At 40.3% G+C, this 13,386-nt stretch overlaps 1 protein-coding gene across 2 annotated transcripts in view; it reads right to left on the bottom strand.

The window, feature by feature from the left end:
- Positions 1-232: 232 nt before the first annotated feature.
- NAALAD2 (N-acetylated alpha-linked acidic dipeptidase 2) overlaps positions 233-13,386 on the bottom strand; it is an 82,793-nt gene continuing 69,639 nt past the window's right edge. For both annotated transcript variants that reach the window (XM_056125121.1, XM_056125120.1), the window contains one exon: positions 233-446. In XM_056125121.1, coding sequence (XP_055981096.1) covers positions 260-446 — 187 coding nt within the window. In that variant the 3' untranslated portion in view covers positions 233-259. The remainder of the gene's footprint in view (positions 447-13,386) is intronic.

Here is a 13,386-nt window from a genome sequence, read left to right as displayed (position 1 = left end):
TTTTCATTTCTTTCACTCTTTTGGCCACATTTACAATTCTTTTTTTTAATTGAATTAACATTTTTAGTGCTGAAGTTAGGAATTTTTAAAAAGCCAAAAACCTCTATTCAGGTGAACAAAATGAAAATCTAAAATCAAAACATGACACAAAAGCAAGATTTTTAGAATGTTGTCTTAGTGAATTACCAAAAAGAAAAAAGGGATTAATCTCACACTTCAATAACACTTTTATTGCCTACCCTTTGGCAGAAGCCTCCCATTATACTTCTTTTAGAGTCCCTGCAGCTGCTTGAATGGTAAACGTTGCAACAGAAATGTGTTTTTTTACTTCTCTCCAGGCTGAATGAGGGTCTGCTGTATTTTCAATATCAAACATGGCATCATAAATCCCAGGAAATGATTCTCCAGCATACTTGTTGTGGCTACTTGGAGCAAAGATGATGTGTCTAACAAAAACAAAGTCAGGATAAGATTAAAAGTGTGTGTATACATATATATGTAACACTCTATATAACTCTAAGTGTGTGTCATTTTATTCCTACCAGCAGAGTTCAAGATCTTTACCGAATTTCATTTAAGGGCATTTTTCATTTCTTTCACTCTTTTGGCCACATTTACAATTCATTTTTTTATTGAATTAACATTTTTAGTGCTATATATATAGTTGGGTATGGAGCAGGACATGACAGACTCCATAACGGGCTCCATTCCTGAAGCCCCTGCTCCATGCCCCTTTCTGCATTCCTCTGTCCTGCATGTTGTTTTTCAATTAGTTTGTAGCTCTCAACAGTCTGGTTCTCTCAGGATTCTGCTCCCCACCTCCCCGGCCATGGCCGTCTGCAAAAGAGGGACATCTGGGCTGATAACTCGGCCTTGGTTCTCACAATACAGCTTCTTCCCCCTGACCATCTGTGAGGGAAGAATGTCCGAACTGATGATTTGACCTTGTTCAATAAGGCTCTGCTGTCCACTATCTAGAGAAACCACCTGGACTGCACAGGGGAGGGGGAAACTACCGCCAGAGTAGCCTAGGAAACAGGATAAGGTGAACTATCTGCAATTGTTCATTATGCTGTTTGAAATTATGCTGAAGCCTGCTTTTTACTTATGTTTTTCTCTGAATTTGTAAGTGCAGGCTATGATGTAAGCATTAACTATAAAACTTGCAGCTCCTCCCTTGCTCAGGGTCTTGCTCTGGCCTGCGTGCCTGAGATCTTGACCTCAGCTAGCTGGCTTGAATAAACTCCGCTTGTGTTTTGCAGTACTGGCAGGACTCTGTGTGGTTTGGAGAAGGGAGATTATCAATCTCGGACCCTAACTATCTATCTATCTATAATACTTAACATAATTTTTCTTGATTTATATGCTTTTTCCTAATGGTATTCACTTTTGTTCTTCTAAGATGACTCCTATAGACATTGACAGAGATCCTCATGCAATTATAAAAAGTTAAGCAAAGAGATGACAATGTGTATTTGGTAAGACATGTCTCATGAATCATGTTACAATACACATAGTTGGAATTTGGTGTATTCTTTTTTTTTTAATTTCCTTCAGGCCATATCCAGCAATGCTCAGGGGTAATTTCTGACTGTATTCGGGAATTACTCCTGACAGTGCTCAGAAAACCACAAGAATGTTGTACTCAAACCCAAGTGCAAAGCAAATGCCCTATGTACTATACTATTGCTCCAGTCCCTAGTTACTGTATTCTGATGGGTTGTGTGCAACAACTGTCATCATATCATCACTGTGGACTTACAGACTTGCATGCTTTATGGAAGTATATACTGAGAAAGAAGAGACATTAAAAATTCTGCATTCCTACTGTACCAGAACCAGCTTCCAGCCCAAATCCCCGCTGCCCAAGCACTGCCAGTTTGTCCCACAGGTGGGTGACCATCCACCACAGCTGGGGGCATGGCCTCTGCACCAGGGCGCATGGCCTCCGTTGCAGGGGGCGTGGCCTCTAGTGGGGCCGCAGTTATTTCCCCTTTCCTGGCACTCTGGACTCACATCTCCATCTCCTAACTCTGTGGAGAATATCATGGCCATCTCAAACACAGTAGGCCAATAGTCCACTAGCCTATTCCAATTGCACCATAATACCAGTGGATACAAGAAGCTCTACAAGTCCAATATAAAAGAATAAATTCTCTGAAGCTTTACTAGAGGCCTCACCTAAGCCACAGAGGAGCATCTGAGAGGAAGGAGGTATTCTAGAAGGGGGGGAAAGGCTACCACCATCAACCGAGCTTATACAGAAACTTTCTCACAGCAAGAGGAGATGCTTTATGGAAGTATATACTAGGTCGAGAACTCAACATGACAAATGATCTGGCACCTAATGATGAAGTGGCTACTGTAAGACATAACAAACCCCTACAAGCATAACAGAAACTTTCTCACAGCAAGAGGAGAATACCGATAGTGAATTGGAAGGCCCCACCTCTATACTACCACAACAACATGAAGAAGCAGCGCAAATCCCACCAGGAGGAGAAGATGATGAAAAGGGTTCAGAAGCCAAAACAGGGGCTACCCACAAATACGATCTCTCCAATAAAGAATTCGGAGATGAAATGTTGAAGATGTTCAATTAACTCAAAGAAATGGTGGAACAGATATGCAGTAAATTAAAAGAGGGCACGAAACAGTGGAACGGACAGCCAACAAACTATAGGAAGAGAGAGCAGAAATAAGATCATTGCAAACAGAAGTGTTATTAATAAAGGATATGATAGATGAAATATAAAAATCAGTGGGTGCCCTCAACAGTAGAATGGCTACAGTCAAACACAGAATCAGTGGCTTGAAGATAAGCTGCAGAAAGCTTACATGTAACAACAATGGGGGAAAAAAAACTCAAAAGAGCTCTAGGGCAATCAGAGTCATAGGGGATGAACTCAAGAGGAACAACATAAGAATCATCTGAGTACCAGAAGGACAGGGAGGCAACCCCAACGAATAAGCCACAGTTAAAGATGTCATTGCCAAAAAGTTCCCAGAGCTGGAGAATGCAGGCATCCAGATCCAAGAAGCCCGAAGGGTGTCAGCCAAAAGGGATCGTAATAAAAATACTCCAAGACACATCATAAAATGATAGGTGCCACGAATAAGGACATAATACTGCAAGCAGCAAGATCAGAAAAAGAAATCATATACAAAGGAGTACCCCTTAGATTTACAGCAGACCTAACAGGAAACCCTCCAAGCCCAAAGATAGTGGTGGGATATAGTGAAAAAACTCAATGAAATGAATGCGTCACCAAGAATACTTTATCTGGCTTAATTCTCACCCAAACTGAAGGAACGATACACTATTTCATGGATAAACAACAGTTTGAGAACTTCATAGACTCAAAATCAACCTTAAAATAAGGACTAAAGGGGCTACTGTAAGACATAACAAACCCCTACAAGCATAACAAACCTCTACGAAAAGATGGCACAAAACGCCATGACAATAATCTCTCCCAATATAATGGTCTAAATGTACCAATTAAGAGACACAGAGTGGCAAAATGAATTCAGACACTGAATCCAACATTCTGCTGCACACAAGAAACACATCTGAACAGTCAGAGAAAACATAGACTCAAAGTTAAAGGATGGAAAACAATCCTTCAAGCAAACAAGAAACAAACAGCACCTGGCCCAGACAAGGTCAGAACTGAACACCTGAAGAACCTGCTGTCATCAATACACTGGCTCGGGTCTTCATGTGCTACCTGTCTGAATGCAAGGTTCCATCCCAATGGAAAACCAGCAGGACTGTACTACTGTACAAGAAGGGAGACATCCATGACATTGGCAACTATCTCCCAATCTGCCTATTGTCTGTCATCTACAAGCTGTTCACTCGAGTCATCCTGAACAGGATTGGCAGAACACTAGATGAAGGACAACCATGTGAGCAAGCTGGGTTCTGCAAAGGATTCAGCACGATTGACCATATCCACACGATAACCAAGCTCATTAAGGTTTCTTGGACGTTCAAGACACCGCTCTGTCTAACCTTCATTGATTTAAAAAAGGCCTTTGATTCTGTTGAGACTGAAGCAGTCATTGAAGCCCTAGCCACTCAGGGCATTCATGCTCAATACATTAGGATCCTCCGTGAGCTCTATTATGGATTCACTACCAGGATGTCACCATTCTACAAAGAAGTGATCATCAATGTCAAGAGAGGGGTTCGGCAGGGTGATACCATTTCACCGAAACTCTTCAGTGCCACCCTCAAGAACATCATGCAACAACTGGAATGGGAAGGAATGGGAGTGAAGATAGATGGTTGGCAACTACAACACTTCTGCTTTGCTGACAACATCGTTCTAATAACACCAAACATTAGCCAAGCGGCACAAATGCTGGCCGACTTCAACCGTGAGTGTGGAAAGGTCGGACTACAGCTAAATCTCACAAAGACAATGTTTATGAGAAACAGCCTCATTTCTGATGCTCCATTCACTCTCAACGGAATGACCATCTCTAAATGCAACAGTTATGTGTACCTAGGTCGAGAACTCAACATGACAAATGATCTGGCACCTAAGTTGTACAGGAGGAAAAGAGCAGCCTGGAACACCTTCAAAAGCATTGAAGAAAAAAAAAAAAAAAAGCATTGAAGAAATAGCTGATAGGATGAAGAACCTCCGGCTCCAAGCACATCTTATCAATTCCACTGTTCTTCCTGCATTAACATATGCCTCAGAGACTTGGGCCCTATGAAAACAGGATGAGAACACTATTTGGGTCTCCCAAGAGGAATTGAAAGAACTATGCTTGGAGTATCACGTTTCACTCAAATAAGAGAAAGAATCCGGAGTTCCAACCTCCATCAACAGTCAAGAATCAGGGATGCTGTCTCGTTTGCCAGGGCATTGAAAATCAGATGGGCTGGACACGTAATGAGATTTGGAGATGACTGCTGGACTAGAGTCATTACAGACTGGATTCCACGGGATGTCAAAAGACCGCATGGCCGCCCACCTACAAGATAGTCAGACTTCTTCATCAAGACCCTGAATGATCAGTTTGAGGCTCTTCATGTTCCTAGAATGAACAGACACCATGGGGCTACACTAGCATGCGACAGGGACGAGTGGAGGCATTACTGGCATCTGCTCAAGCAAATTGATGATTAAAGGGAATCAAGTGATCAAGCAAAAAACTCCTTCAAACAAGGGGGTGGTGATATTAGTACCCAACAAAATAGATTTCAGGTTGAAGAAGATTAGAAGAGACAGCGAAGGTCATTACTTACTAATCAAGGGTTATGTACAACAGAAAGAAATCATACTCCTAAACGTATATGGACCTAATGAGGGACCAGCTAAATACTTAAAACAACTTCTAACAGATTTTAAGGAGGACACTGCTAGCAACACAATAGTAGTTGGAGAATTCAATACTGCCTTATCACCTCTACATAGGTAAAAAAAAAAAGAGTAAAAGTCAGTAAGAAAACACTGGCTTTGAAGGAAGAAATAGAAGAAAGAGGGCTAATAGATCTATATAGATAGGGTTTTACATCCCCAAAAGAAAGAATACACATTCTTCAGTGAATATGGAACATTTTCCAAAATAGACCACATGCTGGGTCACAAAACATCCCTCAATAGAATCTGAAGATATAAATTGTATCAACTGTCTTTTCAGACTACAATGCACTGAAAATAGAAGTTAATCACGCACAGACATGGAGAACCAAATCAAACACCTGAAAATTAAAAAACTCAATGTTGAACATTGAGTGAGTCAGGAAGGAAATAAAAAAAATCAAAACATAAGTGGAAAAAAAAGAAAATGAAGACATGAGTTATCAGAACCCATGGGACACAGCTAAAGCCATGTTAAGGGGAAAATGTATACCTCTGCAAGCATTCCTCAGGAAAGAAGAAAAAGGCCACAGAGATGACTTGACAGCTCAAGATCTTAGAAAAGGACCAACAAAAGGAGCCCAAACGAGGCAGAAGGAAAGAAATAACAAAACTTAGAGCAGAAATTAATGACATGGAAACCCAAAAAATAAATCCAAAAAAATGAATGAAACCAAGAGCTGGTTCTTTGAGAATATAAACAAGATTGATAAACCACTAGAAAGATTCACAAAGAAAGAGAGAGAGAGAACCCTAATAAACTGAATCAGAAATGAAAAGGGGGACAACACAACAGAAACCAAAGAAATTCAAAATATCATCAGAGACTACTTTGAAAGTCTGTATGCCACAAAACAAGAGAATCTAGAAGAAATGGATAAATTCTGGAATTCCCATACTCTCCCAAGTCTGAACCAAAAGATTTGGATTACCTGAATAGACCTATTACTATCAAGGAAATTGAAACTGTAATTCAAAAATCTTCCCAAATACTAAAGCACAGGTCCAGATGAATTCACTAGCAAATTCTTCCAAACATTTAAAGACAACCTATTGAAAATTCTTCTCAAGCTCTTCCAGGAAATTGAAGAAACAGAAACCCTCTCAAACAGTTTCTATGAGGCACATATCTGCCTAATACCAAAAGCAAACAAAGACACGACAAAAAAAGAAAAAGAAAACTACAGGATGATATCCCTGATAAACACGGATGTGAAGATATATAGCAAATAAAATATTTGCAAAACATTAGCGAATATAATCCAACAACTCATCAAAAAGATTACAGAGCACGACCAAGTGGAATTCATACCGGGGATGCAAGGATGGTTTAACATCCGGAAATCAATCAACATAATCCATCATATGAACAAAAAAAGACAAAAACCATATGATCATACCAATAGATGCAGAGAAATCATTTGACAAGATCCAGCACCTGTTTATTATGTAAACTCTCACCAAAATGGGTATTGAAGAAACTTTCCTCAATATAGTCAAAGCCATCTACCACAAACCTATGGCAAGCATTATCCTCAAAGGGGAAAGCCTTCCCTCTAAGACCAGGAACAAAACAGGATGCCCACTCTTACCATTTCTGTTTATTATAGTACTGGAAGTACTTGCCATAGTGGTTAGGCAAGTAAAAGATATTATAGGAATCCAGATAGGAAAGGAAGAAATCAAGCTCTCACTATTCACAGATAATATCATACTATATAGAGAACCCTAAAACCTTGACCAAGAAACTCCTAGAAACTATAGACTTGTACAGTGAAGTCATGGGCTATAAAATCAATATCCAAAAGTCCATGGCTTTCCTATATGCAAATAATAAGAGAGAAGGGAGTGACATGAAAAAAGCATCCCGTTCACAATCATGCCTCAGAAAATCAAGGACCTCGAAATCAGTTTAACTAATTTAAAGGAGGTAAAGGACCTGTACAAAGAAAACTTCAAAACCCTACTTCAAGAAATAAAAGAGGACACGAGGAAATGGAAACATATCTCCCTGCTCATGGACTGGGAGGATTAACATTGTCAAAATGGCAATACTCCCCAAAGCATTATACAGACTCGATGTGATCCCTATAAGAATACCCATGACATTCTTCAAAGAAATGAATCAATCGCTCCTGAAATTCATATGGAACAACGACCCCCCTAAAGAAATTCTGGGGAAAAAGAAGATGGGAGGCATCACCTTAAACTCTACTACAAAGTGGTAATAATTAAAACAGCATGGGACTGGAACAAAGGCAGAGTCTCAGACCAATGGAACAGTGAGGAATATCCTTACACACACCCTCAAATATATGATCATCTAATTTTTGATAAGGGAGCAAGAAATGTGAAGTGGAGCAAGGAAAGCCTCTTTAACAAATGGTGCTGGCAAAACTGGACAGCTACATGCAAAAAAATGGGCTCAGACCACTACCTAACACCACGCACGAAAATCAGATCTAAAATGGATTAAAGATCTCAACATTAGACCAGAATCCATAAGGTACATTGAAGAAAAGGTGGGCAGAATCCTTCATGACACTGAAGCTAAGGGTATCTTCAAAGATTACACGCCACTGACCAAACAAGTGGAATCAGAGATAAACTAATAGGACTATCTTAAACTAAGAACCTTCTGCACCTCAAAAGAAACAATGACAAGTATACAAAGACAATCTACAGAATGGGAAAGGATATTCACCCAATACCCCTCTGATAAGGGGTTGATATCAAGGATTTACAAGGCACTGGTGGAACTCTATAAGAAGAAAATATCCAACCATCAGGAAATGGGGCGATGAAATGAACAGAAACTTTCTCAAAGAAGAAATCCAAATGGCCAAAAGGCACATGAAAAAGAAATGCTCTACATCAGTAATCACCAGGGAGATGCAGATCAAAACAATAATGAGATATCATCTCACACCACAGAGACTGGCCCACATCCAAAAGAACAAAAGCAACCGGTCTTGGTGTGGATATGGGGAGAAAGGAACTCTCCTTCACTGCTGGTGGGAATGCTGACTGGTTTTGTCCTTTTGGAAAACTGTATGGATGCTTCTCAAAAAATTAGTAATTGAGTTCCCATTCAACCTAGCAATACCACTTCTGGGAATATATCCCGGAGATGCAAAAAAAGTATAGTAAAAATGACATCTGCACTTGTATGTTCATTGCAGCACTGTTTACAATAGCCAGAATCTGGAAAAAAACCTGCTGAAAACAGATGACTGGTTTAAGAAACTTTGTTATATCTACATAATGGAATACTATGCAGCTGTTAGAAAGGATGAAGTCATGAAATTTGCACATAAGTGGATCAACATGGAGAGTATCTGGTAAATGAAATGAGTCAAAAAGAGAGATTGACAGAAAAATTGCACTCATTTGTGGAACATAAAGTAACATAATGGGAGACTTACATCCAAGAATAGTAGAGATGAATACCAGGAGGATTGCCCCATGGCTTGGGAGCTGGCCTCACATGCTGGGTGAAAAGGCAGCTCAGATAGAGAACGGACCACCAAGTAAAAAGTGCTTGGAGGGCCCGCTCGGGATGGGAGGTGTGTGCTGAAAGTAGACTATAGACTGAATGATGGCCACTAAATACCTATATTGCAAACCCCAACACCCAAAAGGAGTGAGAGAGAGCAAAAAGTAATGCCCTGCCACAGAGTCGGGGTGGGTTCTGGAGGATGGGGGTAATGGTGGTAGGAATACTGGGACCATTAGTGGTGGAGAATAAGCACTGGTGGAGGGATGGGTACTTGAACATTGTATGACTGAAACTTAAGCAGGAAAGTTTGCAAATCTGTAACTGTCTCACAGTGATTCATTAAAAAGTAATAATAATGAGATTAAATTAAAATTTAAAAATAAACTTTTTTACATCTACACAATGGAATACTATGCAGCTGTTAGAAAAGGTGAAGTCATAAAACTTGCATATAGGTGGATCAACATGGAAAGTATCACGTTAAGTGAAATGAGTCAGAAAGAGAGGGACAGATGTAGGAAGATTTGTGGAACATAAAGTAACAGAATTGGAGACTTTCTACACCCAAGAATAGTAAAGATAAGTACCAGGAGGATTACTCCACAGCTTAGAAGCTGGCCTCACATGCTGCGGGCAAAGGCAGCTTAGATAGAGAAGGGACCACCAAGTAAAGGTGGGCCCGCTCGGGATGGGAGATGTGTGCTGAAATTAGACCACAGCCCAAACATGATAGTCACTTAATATCTCTATTGCAAACCACAACACCCAAAAGGAGAGAGAGAGCAAAAGGGAATGTCCTGCCACAGAGGCAGGGTGGGATGGTAGGAGGGATGCTGGGATCATTGGTGGTAGAGAATGGGCAGTGGTGGAGGGATGGTTACTCGATTATTGTATGACTGAAACACAAGCATGAAAGTTTGTAAGTCTGTAACTGTACCTCATGGTGATTCACTAATAAAATATTTTTTTAATTTTATATTGCATTCCTAAATTCTATAAATGTTAAGAATAATAAAGATCATTCCACAAAGGTAAAGTGTTCATAGAAAGGTTGTCCACAATTATACTTTATAATCTAGAAGGAATATTTTGCAATTTATTAGTAGCTCAGAACATCATGCTATTCTCTCTCAATAGCACTGCACTGCACTGTCCTCCTATTGTTCATCGATTTGCTCAAGCGGGCCCAGTAACATTGTGAGACTTGTTGTTACTGTGTTTGGCATATTGAATACATCACAAGTGGCTTGCCAGGCTTTGCTGTGCAGGCAAGATGCTCTTGGTAGCTTGCCGGGTTCTCCAAGAGAGGAATGAACTCAGGTCGGCCATTCGGCCACGTGCAAGTCAAACACCGGGTGAAATCCTGCCTTTCTAAAAGGTATATATTTTATTAGACAAATAGCAAGATTAGGATCAGCAGTCAAATCCTAGAGCTTGTTCAAGATATAAACCTATTGTATTATACAATATGGAACTTAATATACATAATCAATGATCAAGGAGAAATAGCCATTTAGATTTATCTACATTATAATTTATTGTTTGATTTGGGGGCCTTTTATTTTGCTGGGGGGCACACCCAGTGATGCTCAGAACTTATACCTGCTCTGTACTCAAGAATGACTCCTGGTGGTTCTTGGGGGACCATATGGGATGCCAGTGATCAAACCTAGGTCAGGCATGTGCAAGGCAAGCAGCCTTACCCACTGTACTATCTCTCCAGCCCCTATTGGTCTTCATTTTACATATTAATATAGTCTCTGAGGATCTTACAATCATTCATCCACAACCTCATTCCAAAATCTCTGCCTACAAGCAACCAATGTTGGCATGGATGAAAGGGGAAGCGAACCATCATTCACTACTGGTGGGAATGTCCCCTGGTTCTACCTTTTTGGAAACAATATGGTCATTCCTCAAAAAACTAGGAACTCAGCTTCCATACAATCTAGCAATTCCACTTCTTGTTATATATTCCAAGGGTCCAAAAGCACAATGCAGAAAAGACATCTTCACTCCTATGTTCACTGCAGCACTATTCATAATAGCCAAAATCTGGAAACAGTACCAATGCCCAAGAACAAATGATTGGATAAAGAGACTATGGTGCATATACACGATGGAACACTACTCAGTCACAAGTAGAATGTAATCATGCAATTTAATGCTACAAGGATGGATCTGGATAGTATCAAGATGAGTGACGTAAATTAGAGGGAGAGGTACAGACACAGAATGATCCCTCTTATAGGCAAGATATAAAGAAACATAGTGGGGAAATAACAAATGCCCAAAAGCAATAGAAACAATAAAAAAGAGAAAGAGAACTAGTTTAGAGTATCAAGATTGCAACTGGGGAGTGGATGGTGAACAGGTCAGGGAAGGGTACAATATGACATTGGTGGAGAAGAAGCAAAGCTGAAAGTAGATATAAAGCGCCTAGCCTAATAGCAGCTGGGAGCAAGAGGAAAACTGGAGACAATGATGAAGAGATAAGTTTGCTGTTGAAGGAACTAGTGTTGCAACACTGTATGCCTAAACTCAACCAAGAATAACTTTGTAACTTTGTAAATTGAAATTTAGGTGATTCAATTTTTTAAAGTTTTACAAATCTTTACCTATAGCCTTTTATAGTTTCTGGGTTTTACTAATCCATTGGTACATTAATGTCAGTTCACCAACAACAGTGAGTGATTTACAGCAATGCATTATGTCATTTTAGGGATGACATCAATTACTGATCAAATGGTACCCAATAACAGGCAGAAACATCAGGTCTTAACAAAAATGAATGATGCACTGGACAAGAGGGTAAAGCAATGAGGTACTAGAAGTTAGCTCAATGACTCAAAAAATGTTTGTTTCCTGTTTCAATCATATTTAAATATATTCTCCTTTTATTTTTTTAAATAAATACTTTATTTTACTTGACTTAAACATAATTCTTTTTAAATTTTGGCATTCATTTAGTCCTGGACCCTCTTATGTCTTCCCCAAAACACTCTAGACAGACCCATCTTATGGCTTTGGCCATATGCTCTCCTTTTACCTCTCCAAAAGAGGTTAAGTGTAGAAAGTGACACATATGATCTGTATCTTTATCATATTAAAGATCACAATATCAATTCTTACAAACAGCTTAACACATGTATTTGTTCTCATAGGAAACACTCCAAAGGGTGTCCCAGGAATCAGTCACCACCAATTAGGAAAACTCACACAGCACGTCAGTTTGGTGGAGATAGATCTGCCAATATGCTTGATGATATGCAATAGCATACCATTGAAAACTTAATAAATGAGGCTATTTGAAGGCTTTTCGGATCATGTACAGAGGAATGGGGAAGACCAAAATAAACTGAAGAGGAACAAGAAATGTTGACATAAAACTTGGCAACATGTTTCAGATTTCATGAGTATGAAGGGACCAAACCAAAAAATGTAAATGGAACACAGCATTATAGAGTCACCTCATGACCATTGTAGGTCACAATCTTTGAATTAGAGACAACAATCTCTGATGGCTGAGCATCCTCCACCCAGATCCTCCATCTTCCAGTAGGCAGGGGTCACACCCACCAACTGACCCCCCTGGCACTGTGTAATCCCATCAATGGCCAAGACCCAGAGACTATAAAACCCAGCTCCTGGAAGTGCATGGCCGCATTCGCGGCCCCACAACATCTTATTATCTCATTCTTACTTTGGACAACCCGGCAGGCTACTGAATGTAACCTGCCCACACGGCAGTGTCTGGCAAACTCCCCGTGGTATACCCAATATACCAAATACCAATAACAATGATGGGTCTCATTCTCCTAACCCTGAAAGGGCCTTGAATATAGCACTTTAAAATCTCAGAGCTAGGACAAAGGAAACATTACTGGTGCCCACTCAAGGCAATTGATGAACAACAGGATGATCTTGATCGTGAATCTCTGATGGCAACATTCTTCCCAAAAGTATCAGCCACCAAACCACAGATGTAAAAGACCCCATCCATGGTTAGTGTCTCTGACAGCCAACCTTTGAGCCAAGATTTGAAGATCTAGACCACCCAAAGTTCATGGTCTTGCCTCTGACTCTGTGTTATCCTCAAGACTGCTCCGTGGATCTTCTAAGTCATAAAGCCTACATCATTCACCTCACTTCATCTCATCTTGTTGGCACTGTATCATCACAAATTATCTCAAGAAGATTCCCAAGATGGCGGTAGCAAGAGAGCAGATGGCAAAGTTGGCAGATCAGTGGCAGCTCTCAGCGCTCTGAACAGTTGGGCTGATGGGATCATAAAATTTCTGCATGAATGAATGTATGTACCCTTTAAATATTCTATCTCAAAAAGAGTGCCTTTAAGTGAAACCACCTAGGGCCCATCATGGAATGTCAATCCGGAGTGAGACTCATGAAGATGGTGGCAACTAGGCAGCAGCCACAGAAGCTGACAGAGCTACCACAGGTCTCTCTTCAGGTCCAACCCAGCACCACTGCAGAGTGCAGGTCCCC

Source organism: Sorex fumeus, unplaced genomic scaffold (assembly GCF_029834395.1).
Source record: "Sorex fumeus unplaced genomic scaffold, SorFum_2.1 ptg000054l, whole genome shotgun sequence".
Classification (NCBI taxonomy): Eukaryota; Metazoa; Chordata; class Mammalia; order Eulipotyphla; family Soricidae; genus Sorex; species Sorex fumeus.
Note: the sequence above shows the minus strand (reverse complement) of the source record. Positions and strands in the feature narration are given on the sequence as shown.